This window comes from Apaloderma vittatum, unplaced genomic scaffold (assembly GCF_000703405.1).
Source record: "Apaloderma vittatum isolate BGI_N311 unplaced genomic scaffold, ASM70340v1 scaffold26911, whole genome shotgun sequence".
NCBI classification, from domain to species: Eukaryota; Metazoa; Chordata; class Aves; order Trogoniformes; family Trogonidae; genus Apaloderma; species Apaloderma vittatum.
Window position 1 is genome coordinate 1 of NW_009700065.1, and position 17,184 is coordinate 17,184.

The following is a 17,184-nucleotide window of genomic DNA, read 5'->3' on the forward strand; positions in this document are numbered from 1 at the left end:
CCTAGGCCATTCTGTGATTCTATGAATTAATCTTTTCTTTAGAAATGTCATGCTTTCAGTATAAGAACAAGTTCTTGCTTTTCTGTCTGTATTCAGCTGCTGAGAAGGCACTTTTGTTGGTTGCTGCTGAGAAAGAGGTCTTGCTGCGGGAAGTCAGTAACAGTGGGTATTGTTACCCCTTAGGACTGGCTGGTGCAGCAGGTGACCAAGAATCGAATGGAAACTCACTTATGTTCCTCGAGAGAGAGGTGATCTTTCCCGGGCAAGTTAACTAATAAAACAAGTATCAAAAGATATTTTAAGATGCTCAGGCTGTTACTGCCCACGGGTTAGATAGAGAGCTTATTTTTTGGAATCTGACCTCTGCTGTCCTCACCTCTCTCCCAGAGATACATTTGAGATTTCAGGCATTCCCAGGGTGCAGTGGTTGCTGCCAATGCTTGTTTTATATTGAATGACTAATTGAACATATGCATATACTTTTGAGTGAAAACAAGAGCTAGCTTTAGCTACTGTTAATGCATCTCCTTTCCTGACTGAACCTTATTCTGTCAGTGACCGTCTGGTACATCAGAATACAGGAGATCCAGCATCTGCAGATGGGAGAAGGGTCCAGAAGATCCCATTCTTGCCCAGGTTATTCTTGCAATTGAACCTTGTGAAATGTCTGACAGAACATGGACATATTTGGTCTTAATGTTTTCAATTTTCCTGGAAAGAACTGAGCAAGATTTTAACTCAGTGTTGTCACTATGGGATAATTATGCTTTCAATTAAGCTGGAGATAAAAACAATAGTCATTTAGTTACTTATATACCATCCTGGCTTCTCTCTGGGTCCACCTATTTCTGGACAAATGTTTTAGCTGATGTTGCATGATCAAGGCAAAAAAAGTCATAATAAGAATGGAATAAGAGTGTACATGAACACTGTGGAAGTCTTGATCTTCAAAGGAAAGCTTTATTAGTTAATAAGTGCTTTTAAGAAAGACAGTTACACTAGTTAGAGGGTGGAGTTAGCAAGAGAGGGATAATACTGTTATAACTGTACTTGCTGTAGCTATTTGAGACTATGGGTCAGGTGTGGAAATACTTCCAGCCGTGGACATCTTCATGGGAGGAAAGGCCAGAGGTTCAGGATGAATGGGAGCTACAACATGTTTCAGCCAGATCCGTGACTGCAATTTGCGCATAAGTAGTATGACGTGATCTTCATATTGTGTAGCATTTCAAGATTCTGAGTAAAAGGCATAGCAGTATTATGTCCCAGTTTTGTCCAAAATGAGCAGAATTTTGTTAGCTCCTTCTCAGAATGTGATGTCTGCAACACTGCACTGCCTGGAGAGGGGCCAAATCAACAGTGACGGGATCAGATTAAGATAGAAATTTTGGTCCTCAGAACACCCTCTTGCAGGATGGTCAGATTTCATTTTAGATCAGGGTTTCATAAACATTTATAGCCAGAAGCAGCTATGGACAGTGTCGTCTTGCTGCCTGATGCCAGGCAAGTGATGCTTCACGATGCTACCCCTGCCACTATTTAGGAACCTTGATCTCAGGGCAGTCTCCTAACATTCCCCATCTTGTTTTCCAGATCTAGAGACAAACAGTGAGCTCAACAGTGATGACTTTGAATATGAAGATGAAGCGAAACTTGTTATATTTCCTGATCACTATGAAATCTCATTACCCAATATAGAAGAGTTACCAGCACTGGTCAGTGAGTGTGTGCAAGTGGTGATAAGAATTGTCTTCTGCTTCAGTTTTACCAGAACGGTGCTTTGTTTTTTTACATGTGGTGCTTGTTTTTACATTAAGATCTTTCTTAACCAATTATAATGAAAGTCAGTCATTTTCAAAAGTCTGCTTTCCCTTTGTTTTGTGGATTTCCATTTGTCTCCTGTATTCCTTCCCTAATTATGATGCCAGCTTGTCCTAGGAAAGCGCACTAAGTACATATTGTGCTTGCTCTCCTGTTAAAATAATAACAACTGCAATCTAGATTATGTGCATATTGAAGTATATAAATAGTTTTACTGATATCCAGTTCTGTATGTGGCTAGCAATGGGCTGAATGCCAAGTTCTGTCTGGTCACTAAATTAGGTTTTGATTGACGTACATCTGTCTTCCAGGTGACGATCGCTTGTGATGCATTCCTCAGTGCAAAATCACCCTACAGGAAGCAGGACCCTGACTCTTGGGAGGAAGAGCTACAGGCATCCAAACATGCCAAAACACTTGTACAGTTAGACAACGGTGTTAGAATTCCCCCCAGGTGAGGGTGGTAAGGTTTGATCGTTGTAGGTTCTGTAATACAGTCCAGAGTACCAGGACTAAAGCCAGCAACTCAGCCAACAATTCTCATGCAGACTCTGAGCTGAATGTCTGTGTTTGGCTTGACCTACCATAATTGGAAATACAGGGCTGGTTCCTGCCTTACTTAGTTCTGTCATTTCTTCCTGTTTTTTCTTGCAGTGGTTGGAAATGCTCCAAATGTGACCTGCGGGAGAATCTGTGGCTAAACCTGACTGATGGTTCTGTGCTGTGTGGCAAGTGGTTCTTTGACGGCAGTGGTGGGAATGGGCATGCAACGGAGCACTACAAGGAGACGGGTTATCCTCTGGCAGTGAAGTTGGGCACCATCACTCCTGATGGAGCAGGTCAGTCACCTGGCAGGTTCTGAGATGACGTATCTTTTGCACATGAGACTGACAATGTGTATCTATTACCAAGTGATTTGGTGCGGAAGGATGTGCCAATGCTTGAAGTGATTTGGAAAGAAAATCCTGTGAGTCTGTGAATCTTTATTGGGGTTGGGAGGAACGACACACACTCTGGAGAAAGCTGTTACCTTTTTTATCTATTTATCTACTCCTGTTTTACGTTTGATGTAAACAGATTTTTTGGGGGTTGCGTAATAGTAAATTTGTAATAGAAGAATATGTCTTACTTTGAAACAGCAGAATCTGGAGAAACAGTATTTTTCAGTTCTGCTACATTTGCTAGGGCAAATGGTTCAATCTTATGTTACATAGAAACCGTAACAGGATAATGATTTTTAAAGTCAGAAAAGTCCATTCTTAACAGCTTATGTTTTTCTTTCTTGATCATACTGGAAACTGCTATTTTTCCTTATTGTTTCAGTTACATTTTGTTCAGTCTGATGAATGCTGCTCTTCATGGGGCTGCTGTGATGCTCATTTGTAAAACGTTTGATGATCTTGGGAGTGGAAAAAAGCTATAGATGTATCCTTCTTTGCATATTCTCCAAGTGTGATGTTCTGCAGTGTTGCTGTGGAGAGGATTATGGTGTGTGAGCATTAGATGGAGTAAAAACATGAGAAGCTGAAAAAGTCATAAGTAAAGACATCCTTTGCTGCAGCTGCATGGAGAAATAAAAACCAGAAGAACACGTAGCATGATTATATTTTGATTTTAGTGCTTATGACCATATGCATAAAAAATAGCTGTTTAGAGCCAGCCCTGTTTTTAACATACATCAGTTGAGAGTTTTTCTTCTTTAAGTCCTATTCAGTGTCAGGGAAAGGAGACTGTAGTTAGATTCAACCAGCTGTGCCACAGAAACACCAAGCAAAATTCATTCTTTTCTCTCCCAGATGGAATAGTTTCCTTACACAAGCCTGGTCTTGGATGATTTCTATACGAATCTCTCAATTATTAAGGGTCTTTAGAATTTGCCCAGCTGTAGATTTCAATTGCATCTACAAAATAAACAGAATGTTCTTTAGTGATATTTTCAAATATATTTTTTTTGCCTCATCCTTAGCAGCAGTACTTGTTTCCTTACAGCTGCTGTCCTTCTGCCTCCCACCGATCAGCTGCTTCCTCTCTTAGGTGACCTTTGGGATAACAAAGGACAGGCTGTCATCCTTCCTTCTGAATGAGGGGCACCAGCTGTTCTCCACAGACTTTTGTTCTTCTGGATTGGTTTCCCTATGGAAAAGACTTCCCTCCCCCAACCTTCTTTGTTTCTTTTTCAGTAGTTGTTCTCTCTCCAGTCTATATTGCAGTGATGATCATAACTTCTGGATAGGGCTGGATGACAGATGAGCTTCAGGAAAGAGGCTCTGTGGCTGACTGTGATACTAAGTCTGTCTGGTTTCTGCTTCCCTGGGCTGGAGGTGAAGGGGTGATGGTAGAAGAGTAATAAGTGTTAGTCCCTCTACTGACATAACTTATTCCTTTTTCTCACCAGTAAGGAGAAAGAGGTGGTGCCCGTATTCCACTTAAAATTACCTTATGTGTATGCAGAGGGAGCAGAGGAGAGCTCCTTGTCTTTCTTGAGAAATCTGTGCTGTGTACCTTATGAAAGATTTCTGGGACATTAGCCCCATTTTGTAGCATTCTGTCAACAAACAGATCTGCGATCAAGGCAGAAATGAACCATTCTTGGATCTTGGACAGGATGCACGAGAGAGTCAGAAAAGTTGCTTGCTTCGGTAGGTTGAACGCTACTGCAGGCTGTGCTATCTGCTGCCTCTTGACAATGCCACTAGATTTCATGTCGAGTCGTGACGCTGTGTGTTGGAAACTGGTTTGAGGAACGAGGGGTTGGCAGCGGGCAGCCCTGTCCGACAAGTACTCAAATGAGTTGCTTTGTAGACACCAATCTTGGCAATTGTCAAGTACTTCTTTGGGGGATTCTGTGCATCTTTTTTCTTCAGGGACAGGATTGTCATTTCCTATTATCCTAAAAGTATGAAGGAATGATGTCTACACCACTGGAACAGGTGTAAATCTTGAGCTGTGGAACAATAGGAAGTACAGGTAGCATTGTAATTTTTCTTTTCTTACCATAATATGAATGAGTGATTATTCTCTGTTTAATAATATTCTGTGTTGTCTGTCTCAAATTTTCTTGGTGTTTTTGTTCCCTGTGCTCCTTTTATTTCTCCTTTCTTACCCTTTCTCACTCTAATGATACCAGCTTTTTGTGCATCACGTTTGCTGACTTGTCTACATTCCTTATCTACCAGAGCCTGTATGATGACACTACAGACCTGTGTCTGGAGGCTCTTCTTTCTTTGATTGGCCGCACTTTGATTTTTATTTTTTTTTAAATAAGTGAATTCTATCTCTCCTCCATGAATTTAAGTTGACTATACAGCAGCAAGTACTGAAGTGTGCGACACAAGAGCTGGGCTTGAGCAAAAGATAAATGTATCTTGTGTTCCATTTCTCCTGCTCTGGGTCAGTACTCCCAGATGGCTGCTCTCTCTTCAGTTGCCAGAACTGAAGAAAAAACAAAATCAAAGCTTCCACATTGAAGGCAGTCACCCAAGATCAGTTGATATGTAATCTCACCCCATTAGGTCTTTGAACTTTACAGGATCTTTTGCCTGGGCTGTGACCTCATCGGAAGACTATGGGAATGTTGTGATCTCTTGTGTGTGGATGACCAGTCATGTCTTGCTACCACACAGTGGAATTCCAGCAGATGGGCAGCTACAGCCACACGCGTGCCAGAGAGGTCATCAGGACCAGTGTTAACAGAGGGTTTGGCTAATCAGCAGCTGGCAGCCTGACTCAAAAGCACCGTTCCCTGGTTTGAGAGAGTTAATGTTTTTCATCTGGCTCGTAAATTTTAGAAGTTGCATTAGATCTTTGATGTCTTGGCTAACCTTCAGCCTATCGTTTCAGCGTGGGTTTGATACTAGGAGACTTTGAGGAGACTGCCTTTTTGTTGAACTCTTCCCTAGGTGACGGGCGGAGTCAGAGCCAGGGTCTGTCGTTGCCAGAAGAGGGCAGGGTAAGGACCTCTCAGAAGTGGTATTTGTGCCGTGAACAGCCTTTATCTGGTTTCTGTTCACTTCTTTTGAGTTTGTCTCATCTTTCTCCTGGTTAAGTTTGCTCTGTCAGGCTAGATCTGGTCATAGGGGGCAAGGTCACTGTGAGAAACTCTGCTGGACATGAGCAAGTGTGGCTGGGAGAAGTGCAGGCAGACTGGCAGAGGGATTCTCGATCTTAGTATGAGCACAGACCAAAGTAGGGAAATCATCATTCACTACAGAGCAAGAGGCCAGAGAAGAGAAAAGATGAAAGGCCTGTCAAGTCTTGCTAGTGCATGTCTTCTCACTCATATCCTTTTATGGTCCCCATAGCTTTACTGTTATTTGCTCAGAGAGGAGAAACATGCTCTGGACTCAGCTTTGTTACAAGACTTGCCTGGTAAACACTGAAAATGAGGTTTTTATCTCATTTTGTCCTGTTGAATTTATCAAGCTTAGTTTCATAATGAAAATATAATCACCAGATGTAATGCTTCCTGCCAGGGTTTGAACTTTGTCCTGCCAAAATATTTATGGGCTTTTACTTAAGGCCATAAGGACCTATCACAGAGCTAGAACTGAAATCTAATTTACTGTAATTTCTTTTGAGGAGAGTAGCTGAGCTGATTGTGTTGAGAACATTTAAGAAATTTACTGAGCTATATGGATGTCTACGCATTTTTCTGCTGGTCATAACTAAACGTGGAGAATATGAATATGACATATGGTACTAAAATGCAACATTTCTAAACAAAGAGAAAGAATAATATTTGATACTACAACTCATTGGTTTCTCTGCCTTTGTAGATGTCTATTCCTTTGATGAAGAGGAGCCGGTTTTAGATCCACATCTAGCAAAACATTTGGCACACTTTGGAATTGATATGCTGCAAATGCAAGTGGTAGGAATTCCATCTTTTATTTAGTTTGTTGTTTATGTGTTGTTTGTTTAGTTGAGGATGTGAGAGAAAGAAAAGAATGATACTTGCAGCTTATACTTGTGTGATTCCTTCAGACTGTTATCACAGTATTTAATTTTGCAAAGTTCAGCCAAGAGTTCATGTTGTAGTTTGTGAGGTTTGAGATGAGTGAATCATTTCTCTCAAATTCAAAAGTTGTCCTTCTAAAGGAGTTCCTTTGTGGTCTTTAGTTTCCATGTTTCACTTCTCGTCTGTTACGTACCATTTTCCTTCAAGGTAATAAACCTCATTCAGTTAGAGAAGAATACCTAGAATATTTAATTACAGTGAGTGAAGGAAAGCATGTTGACTGTGTAAACAGATACAAATCTTAAGCCAAAAATAAGCAATGGATAAGTAAAAAAGTGATTGAAAAGTTCTCTATGTAAAGTTATAAATTTCAGTTTAGATCTTGTTAATAATTACATTACAAAACAAAATATACTTTCTCCCAAGTCCAGAAAACAGCATGATCTGTGGCGTGGTACACTAGAAAGGGTCTGACAAAAAGAGTCTTGTTCCTGAACATGTTGTGGGTCTGTATTAGTAGAGAAGTCCTTTCAATAATTTGTATCTTAATGGATGTTGATTCCAGTTCCAAGTGGGATATAGTTATAAAGGCAGGTGGCTTTTTTTTGTTGTGTGGTTTTGTTTTGTGTTTTTGTTGTTGTTGTTTTCTTTTTTCACTCAAGTGTGTAGCCTAGTGTCACTCAGTGAGAACCTGAATGTGAAAACTGAAAAAAAATAACAAACCTGGTAGTAGTTTAGTGTATTTTATTGTCTAAGTGAAGAGAAAAACTCTTCTCTAAAATGATAGAGAAGAGTTAAACTGAAATTTCAAAAGCCTTTATGGTACTAATAAAGTTTTTTGTATAGTAGTTTCCTTGTCAATATAATGAATAAAAGGCATCTTTTATCCAGTGGTTTTTCTGGAAAACCTGTTTTGCTCAGCAGCATCGAAAACTTAGTCTCAGCTTCTGTAAAGGTTTTGTCTCTGGTCTTCAGACCGGCCTGAGAAATTCTTGCTGAAGCGATGGAGTAGGGTTTAGCGGTAAATGACACTGTAGTGACCTGTACCTACAAGCTGTGAACAATCGATGTGTCTACAAGCTGAAAACTGTACTATAAAGGGGAGAAACTTCAATGTCACAAATTTTGGCTTTTCCCATTTTAAAGAAGAGAAGAGTTCTTGATTCTGCAGCTTTTCACATGGTTCTTTTGCTAGGACCAGCTTCTACAGCAGCAGCTATTCCTGGCCATTGCAAATGGAATATGAAAAATGTGGTGTTTTGATGCTGAATCTTGAGGTCCCAGCCCTGAGAGAAATGAAGCTCTCAGCTGGGATTGAGGTCACATTTAGGAACACTCAAAGAGCCGCTGGTCTGTGGTAAAGAGCTGAGATGTTTGAAGAACATGCTGCTGGGCTTCTCAGCCTGATCTTCTTCCCTACATGTAGAATTTACCTCCCTTTGCCCATTGGTTTGGCCCTTCTTTTCTAGAGTGTAGATCATAAAATTGGTGATGATGAGAGCAGCTGCATAATTGTTGCCGAAGTTAATCGGATAAAATAAAAACCCAAACATCTTGCTTTCAGACAGAGAACGGGCTAGGGGATAATGATATAAAACCAAGAGTCTCTGAATGGGAAGTGATTCAGGAAGCTGGCGTGAAACTCAAGCCCATGTATGGCCCAGGATACACTGGCATGAAGAACCTGGGAAATAGCTGCTACCTCAGTGCTGTCATGCAAGCCATTTTCAGCATCCCAGAGTTCCAGCGAGCGTAAGTAGCTTCAAACTAGTTCTTGTCACTAGCTGCTGCATTCCTCAGTCTCTTGGTTTTCCTAAGAAAAATAGTATTTTAATTTTTGTCTTGCCTGCAGAGAGCTCTCTTCCAGTTCAGTGGCTGCTTAGAGGATTTAGCAATTCTATTGTTCTGTTCTGGAAAAGGTTGGAACACAAAATTTGATCTGCCTTTGAAATCAGAGCTTACTCACTTAGCTTCATGGTGGGAAATCACATGTCACCTTGTAAACTTGGCAGTTCCATCTCTGCTTTTTATATACATACGTATATAAAAAAAGCATATATTCATATCTCTATCTGATTATCACATTAGGTTTTTTGTACTGGCCTGTGCTTTCATAAAGCTGCAGGAATAATTCTGTTGCTTCTTTGTCATTTGTGCAAAAAACCTGTACTGGCACAAACACATTGATCAGTGCTAGTGAAAAGCAATGTACATTTTGCATGCAGGTCTGGCTAAGAAGAGGGAAACTATCAGAGGTATTTTTGCTTAAAATTCTTATTTAAAAATTAAAAAATCTCATTTCATGCTTAAAGTGTGAGCATATTTTTCCACTGATTAATTAAGAGAATAAAAGAACAAAAGCATAACAGAGGAACATGAAATATTTCAGACTGATCAAAACTAAACATGGCACTCCAAGGAGAGAAGCCTTTTTGTAAAGGACACTCTATGGTTTGTAATAAAATTCAGAGTGCTCTTTTATTCCCCAGCAATAGTAGTGTGTGCTGGAAGTAAGGCTTTTAGATTTTGGAAAGCCTCCCAGGCTTTCATGTAGCAGTTGCTTTCTGGAGAAGAAGAGGGGGAAAGTTTGATGTGTGTTTACTTTGTTAATCGTACGGAGTACAGTCTGTAGATTCCTTAAATACCAGCTTCTATACCTCCAGTTTTGAAAAATATCTAAATGGACTCTAGCAAAGGAGATCGTTTTCTACAGCACTGAGTATCACAACAAAGTAGTGTAGATCTTTCATCAAAGAGGGACCAAACGGGAGTTAGATGTGTTCTTTCAACATGACCATACGTACCTGGCCCGTTTTCTCTTGTGCTCAGGGGGAACAATGCCCAGGTAGTGTGCTATTAAGTGCTTCACTCTCCAACAGACTGAATAAAAGAATATCTACCTTAGTGTTTATTGCCGTGAGTTAGCCTTTATTTCTCTGAAGAAACTCAATAAAAATATTCTTTTAACATGTTTTGTTTCTCATACAAATTTGGAATTTATTTGGTGATGTTGGTTAGGAGTAGAAAGTACATTGATTTTTCAACCCATCTCGGTAGCTAAATGCTTCTAAGCAAAACTTAAATGTCCATTTTCTAATTTCTTTACTATTATTTTTCAATGATAGAAGCACTTCACTTACTGTTATGCAAAATTTGACTTTTTAGCACAAAGGAAGCCTGCTGATGTATCACAGCTGAGGATCTGTTAGGATATTCTTAAGTGGATATAGCGGTAACATTTGAAATTTTCTGCTTTGTTCTTGCTGCCCAGGTATGTGGGAAACCTTGCACGAATATTTGACTACTCTCCTCTTGATCCAACACAAGATTTCAACACTCAGATGTAAGTGATGTTTTTCAATGATTTCCTTGGACAGGTTAAATAGAATCTAAATAATTCAGTGGCAGAGCAGAAGAACACCTCTACTTGGGCTTGAAAGTGAGATATTGGCACAAAGTAGAATGAGAAGATTTGCCTGCTTCGTTGCAGGTTATGATGTTTCATCAGCAGGTTAAACGTGGTAAACTTCTTTTTTTGCTTGGAATGAGAATCTTCTTTTCTGTTTTATTCACGTTTGTTTCCACCTCACTGCCTTCTCCACTACAGGGCTAAACTGGGACACGGTCTCCTTTCAGGCCAGTACTCTAAGCCACCCGTGAAATCTGAGCTTATTGAGCAGGTGATGAAAGAAGAACACAAGGTATTTGACTGAGTTTGTACAGCCTGGTAACTAGGTAAAAGTGATATCCCGAGAAAAGGGAACAGGTGCCGGGCATTGAAGAACACATGTGGATCCAGCGTGGGATGCTTAGCAAGGTGGAATGTGCAGGGTTCTAGTCAGGAATATATTAGTCAGGGGCTATTTGTGCAAAGCATTAAAGCGACCATTGGTTCTGCTAGGAAAGTATTGTGCTGTTCCAGTGATGAGTGCAAAAGTTCACAGAACTTTCAACATGTTTGTCTTCTCTGAGGAACAAAACAGAAGTTATCTAGATGTCCTGGGTATTTAGAAGCAAACGTATAAACCCTCTCTAATTTTCTGAAAAAAAGTATAAAGAACTAAAGAGTTGTTTCCAGGAGATGTCTGACAATATTGTGCCTGATCTCAGGAGAAGCCGTCTATGTAGTGCAAGATAAGTGGTACTGGCAGCTTTCACCAAGATGGAGGAGCCATGCAGAGCTGTGGCCACTGCGGTTTGTTCAAGAATTTAATGGAACAGAAATTGTGTAGAAGCGTGTCTGTGCCAGTGCAGTCTTTTCTGGAAACATAGACGTGTATGTGAGTTTGAATGAAAATTGAAACTCTAGTTGCTGGACAGCCTGGGGAGAACAATGTATATATCCTGATTTATAATAATTCCCAATAGAGAAAACCTTGGAATCAGCTTTCTCAGAACGGGCAATTTCAGAACAAAGGTATACTGAAGGGCAAATACTATATAGTTAACATGCTAGACACAAAGGAGAGAGGAATTGGAGGATGAAATAACTTTTTTTTTCCCCCCATGTTTGTATAATATAGAATTTTATTCCTCTGTCATAATGTTAACATTGGGAGACTGTCCTTTAATTTTGATTTGCAGTAATTTTGCAGCAAAGCATGTATTTAACTCACAATATCTGGCTAGTATCTAGCTTCAAGAAATCCAATATTCTTGGTTCTGTAATCTTCATATTGCCTTTGTGTTTTTCTTCTGCAACATGAATTGCTTGTTTCTCTTATGCTGCTAAAATCATTAAGACATATGTTGACATTGTAACCCCCATAGACCTGTGTCTTCGTCTGTCTGTGCTTTTTCCTCATCAAGCAATGAACACATTCACTCTCATGGTCAACAGAAAGTCTCTTAGTATTCTTTGTCCAGCAGTCAGTTTGGTTTTAGCAGTAAAGATGATTTCTGACAAAGGCCTGGCTGATTAACAAGGTTAATGGGCACTGCCTGATTAATAGGGTTATATTTTTACCTGTTTTTACTTGATTTTTTGAAGGAAAAAAAGCTGTCAGAAAGCTTAGTGACAAGATGGAAAATTTTCTTCTCCTTTTATAAATTCTTTTAAGTTTCCATCAGTCTTTGGAGAGTGGGAAGATTAGTTCAATTTTTGTTTTTCTGTTCAAACTCTGCTGCTTTTGGAATTGCTTCTGTTTTCACTCTAGTAATCCAATTAACAGTTATCTTAAACAAAATTTTAGTTCATGGGAGAACATTATCTGCTCAAGCAAATCTGCTATTTTAGGCTTGTTTTCAAACCATCTACCTTGAAACATCTTATTTAGAGTGATGCTGGGAAAACTGGATGTAGAATGTGTTTGTGACCCTGCCAGCCTCTGTCATTGTGGCCCCAAACAACATGTAGAGTCAAACCACAGACTCCACAGATGGGATATTTAGAAATGAAAGGTCAACTAATAAACAGTACTGAAAATACTACCTGTAAAGAGCTGTCTTTAGGGAGAAAGGATCTCTAATACCAGGTTGTAGTTTTATACATAGTAGAAGTCACACATGCTTCTGTTACAGAAACATGGTTATAGTTTCCATGGAAATAGATTTTTGCCACTGCCTTCATCTATAAGTTATTGCTATAGGAATTTTTCCTTCTGAAATCAGAATGCCAAGGAGATTTTGGACAAAGAGCATCTGGTACAGAGGAGTTTGCATAATCTCGAAGTCTTGTGACTCCTGAGTAATGGCCTTGTACAGTAGCGCTTCATTGTTTTGGAACAACAAATTAATCCTGCTTGTTTCCTTTAAAGAAAGTTTAAAATTTATCAACACTTTGCTGTGACCAAGGAATAATGGAATAGATTTCACAAGACTCTTCACATTAAATTATGTATACTGACTGACCCGCTTTCTTAAACGCATACAGGATATGGATGAGGAATAATGGGCTGGAAGATCAGGGACATGACCCCTTTCAATAAAGCTACACCTCCCTGTTTAGCCCAGCAGCCACGAAGAGCAATGAAATACTGAGAATTTTTTAATGACAGATGGTATAAAACTCTGTCCAGTAGTAGTAGCCATCTACTGGCATTAACCCTACTTGTGTTGTTCGTAAGTTCAGTTTAATAAACTGTAGTTCCATGCGTCAGATGACTTCCTTATGAAGCAATTCATAGCATCTGTTAGGATCTGAAACAGCTTATACTGCTTTTTTCCTTTGCTTCATTGAAGATTTATTTCAGAAAAATTATTTTTTTCCCCTCAGTCTGGCCATACAAATCTATGTTGTGTCAGTTTGGGAATGCTTTTTTTTTGCTTGGTATCTTCCCTCCTGTCACCTGATAAATCTGGTACAAGTATAGATAGTATTTTGTCATCCAGAGTGGACTGTGTTCACTTATAATAAATATAATTGCATAGGATTTTAAGCCTTCGATGTTTTCAAGTGTTTCTGCTTTGTGTCTCTGAAATCAATTATTCATTTTATTTTTGTTCTTCTTTTTTTTCACTCCTACATGCAAAGAAATTATCTTTCTGGGTCTTTGGAGTTCATCCAAAGTTTTTGGGAGTTGTTGCCTGTAAAAGCATTTGTGTGAGATCTGCAGTGGTCCAGCACAGTCTATATTTAGCTCAACTGTTTTGCAACTGTTGATGGGGAAAGTATGCTAGGTATTCTATAAATATGCGTGGTACCATGGAGCTAAAATTTTTCACTACAGAAGTTTAGTCTGGAAATTGCAGCAGTTTTCTCAGACCCACTTTATCATTAAAAACAGGCTGAAAGCTTAAAGGGTCATCAGCCAGGACTTGATTTTCTCTCTAGAGCTTTGCAATTTCTTCTGTTATTTTTCTTGTCCTTGAGGTGGAAAATGTTTAGAGGGCAAGATCTGATCCTCTTCTATAGACTCTCACACACAGCGTATTTCTCTTCTCCCTGCTCAAAGGGCTGAATAAAAAGTGTAGAGGTGGAAACAAGGCTTGATTCCAAACTCGTTGCATTGTACATCAGGGCAAATGTGCCACCTTGCCATATTCTTGTGTCTGATGTAGAAAGAAGCCCATTATGTCGTAATTTGAGCTGTTTGGTGCATTTCCCCAGTCCTAGCTTTTGATGATAGACAGTTGGGAACACTGAAGTGATGTATAACCCAAGATTCAGAAATCCCTAGAACATCTCTTTGTTCATGCAATACTGAGACTGTCTCCTTATGACAGTCTTTAAAAGAGCATCTTAGCCTCATGTGGTTGCTGGTGTACTGCTAGACATTGAAAAACATTGAAATTGAGAATCTGCTTCTGATTTCAATGTGTCTAGGAATACCTTGCCCTGGTGAAATGAAGGATAAAATCTTTCTTTTTTTAGTGCGTTTTATGTGCCTTCCATTTCATGCTGCTTTTTCGATTTCCATATTTGTATGATAGCACAACTGAAGTAAAGACTAAGATTGGCTGAGTTTTTAACAGCCTCTGACATATCCTAGAGGCAATGCTTTTACTTGGAATGTCTTGAAAATTATTTGGTCTCATGGAAGGTGAGGGCAAATCTAAGTAAAAGATTCCAACCCTTTCTAAAGTGTTATTTAAAAGGTGTAATAGCAAGTGTTGTCTTGAGAATGCAATTTAGGGTGCCCGGGGAGGCTTCTTAAAGTGGTACAGAGTGAGCGGGAGTGAAAACTAAGACTCTTTTGGAAGCTAGAGATTTTCTAATTTAAGGTGGATCTTACTGATGTAACTAAGTGGCTAAAGACAGTATATTATGGGCCTTCAACATGACCAACACTTGCAAATTGCAAATTCGTGTGTGCTGTTAACAGCCCCTGTGGGAATGCGTGCTGCACACATGAGTTGTTCTCTGCTTGATTCTGTAGAGGTCACTGGAAAGGTTTTGTCCTGAGTAGAGCTGCTGGATGATACACCAGGGTGGTTCAATGCCCACATACTTTTAGGTGGAAGAGGGCTCTGAAAGGAATGTTAGGAAACAGTGTAGGCTTTTAGCCTTTCTGAAAACTAATAAACTTTAGCAAACTTTCACTAGTCTCTTTGAGCTTGCAAATGCTGTTGAAATATCAGATAGAGTGAGTACTATAGAACTACGTCAGAAAATATACTCTAAAACACGCAAATCATGTTTCAGGACCCTTTCCAGTTTTATCAAAATGGAAAACTGGATGAAACTGAAACTATCCCTTCTCTAGTGAGAGAAATGGGCCATAGGTAGATCTAGTGGAGTGACTTTGGGCTATTTGGTCCAAGAATGAATAAAAATCCTTCTTTAAAAGGTTTCTCTTTCTTTTATTTAGCCTCAACAAAATGGAATATCTCCCCGAATGTTTAAGGCTTTTATAAGTAAAGGCTACCCTGAATTTTCCTCTAATAGACAACAAGACGCACAGGAATTTTTGCTACATCTTATAAATCTAGTAGAGGTGAGAAAATATTTATTATTGCTTCTTTTCCCTGGTTATATTAGACTATGAGGGCAGAGCTCTTGTAGGAGTAGAAAATGTAAAGAAATTGCACTAATTAAAATGTATTTTGATTTAGAAACATTCCTTTCTTTACTTCTCCCTTCTCTTTACCTCATCCTCTTGCATGACTACACACAGGGCCAATCCTGCTGGTAACAACTGCAAGAGATACAGAGAGGTCAAGCATCACTGTATGGGCTATAAGATTTATAAATATATGCGACTGCCCTTTTAAATTGCTGTTCGGTTTATAATTATAAGCTGCTCATTTGTTTACCATATTGAAGTCTCTCATGGAATATTAATGAATTGAGTATTATGATTGTTGTTATTATTCCAAATTTATATAGGGAAACTAATTGCCATGTCCAGTTCTTTTACAAATCCCAGCTGTACATCATAGAATCATTAGGGGAGGAGAGACTGAAAAAAAAGTGACTGTCAGCTGAATATTTCTGTATAAAATCTTAGTTCCACTAAGATCCAGCTCTATGCTGTGTGTAAAAGAGCCAATACTGTGAATTTAATGCTGTCCTTCTGAAAAGAAAATTTACAAATACATGCAGTTTTGATTTAAAGCATCTTTCTTGTTCCTCTGTCCTCTTTTTCCCGTTTTCCCCAAGAATCGAGGGTGTTTATTCATGTTACAGTCTAGAAGAAGTTATTCGTATTTGCATGCATAATATTCCACATACCAAAACACATGTACTGATTACGGGGTGGTTAGAAGATGTTTTTCTGTTTTTTGCTTGATAACAGACTTTAACATGAACAACAAGGAGGAGGTGTTTCACTTGTATGACGTTCCCATCTGGATAATGAACAAGTTGCTTGTTCTGTTTCAGTGTAGACAGGAGTGGTTGGAGTAATTCTGTTTGCTGAAAGCATGCTCCGTGTTATTTACTGGAGCTCTCTGTCTTTATTGTAACCTGCTGCCTCCCGACTTTCTTCCATTCACACTCACTCAGATTCATTAGATACATACTCTGCAAGTTACTGTGTGTAGAAAGATACTGCTGGGTATGCAGACATTGTGGACTTCAGTGGGTTCTCTGTGGGTGCAACAGTTTTGCATGCAATAAAATGCAAGCTGAGTACAAGATTGGCATCTTTGTGCTTGCTGTAAAGCAACCAGCAGGATTCTTTGGTCATTTTAATGATTGTTGCTTCAATGATTGGATCTAATACTCCTTTCAGCGCAACCCTGTAGGTTCAGAAAACCCTAGTGATGTTTTCCGGTTCCTGGTGGAAGAACGCACACAATGCTGTCAGTCCAGAAAGGTTCGTTACACAGAAAGGGTGGACTATATCATGCAGTTACCTGTTGCCATGCAAGCAGCAACAAACAAAGGTAAGGAGAGAAACTGGTCTGTTGACTGACCTGGTGACTTTCTCAACCGTGAGGGAATAAAGTTCCCACCCCTGTGTGGTCTCTTTATATGGATAGAATTGTTCAAGGCCATCAAACCAATGAACTGATCAGGGTAAAGTTCCTGGATTTGGTTTTCTTTAAAGGAGATTTTAAACAGATGTCGCTTTGTGGCTTTACTTTCCCTGCTTATATTTTTAGGGAATAAATGTTCTACCTGGATTCTCTTGGCAAGTCTTCAACACATTTATTTTCAGACTGTGGGACCACCATTAAGTGTTACCACTCAGCAGTATATCACCAAGAATGGTAGCAGCTTCTATGATAAAAATATCAGAGATCTGTGGTTTAATACCTTAACCTGGGTTTGACCCAAGGCTGTGACACACTACTTGTAGTGAAATGTATTTACTCTTGGTTTTTTGTATGTGTGTGTGCCCAAAGATCCCCATTAGGATTGCATTTCCTTTGTCCTGAACAGTGAACATAAAAACAGTACACAAAAACTTCTTAACCAAATATCTTCTTCTACTAACCAAATATCTTGTAAAAACAAGCACACACTCACAAAAAAGGCCAACAAAAAAACCCCAAACAAAGAAACAAATCTGTTTTGTGTT

At 39.3% G+C, this 17,184-nt stretch overlaps 1 protein-coding gene across 1 annotated transcript in view; it reads left to right on the forward strand.

The window, feature by feature from the left end:
- Window positions 1–96: 96 nt before the first annotated feature.
- The window catches only part of USP13 (ubiquitin specific peptidase 13 (isopeptidase T-3)), a gene marked incomplete at its 5' end in the record, with an annotated part of 28,664 nt that continues 11,576 nt past the window's right edge, over window positions 97–17,184 (forward strand). The window contains 10 exons of the mRNA XM_009878636.1: window positions 97–201; window positions 1,594–1,715; window positions 2,133–2,275; window positions 2,476–2,660; window positions 6,597–6,691; window positions 8,343–8,530; window positions 10,050–10,121; window positions 10,386–10,479; window positions 15,028–15,153; window positions 16,393–16,546. Of these exons, the coding sequence (XP_009876938.1) occupies window positions 97–201; window positions 1,594–1,715; window positions 2,133–2,275; window positions 2,476–2,660; window positions 6,597–6,691; window positions 8,343–8,530; window positions 10,050–10,121; window positions 10,386–10,479; window positions 15,028–15,153; window positions 16,393–16,546 (1,284 nt within the window). The remainder of the gene's footprint in view (window positions 202–1,593; window positions 1,716–2,132; window positions 2,276–2,475; window positions 2,661–6,596; window positions 6,692–8,342; window positions 8,531–10,049; window positions 10,122–10,385; window positions 10,480–15,027; window positions 15,154–16,392; window positions 16,547–17,184) is intronic.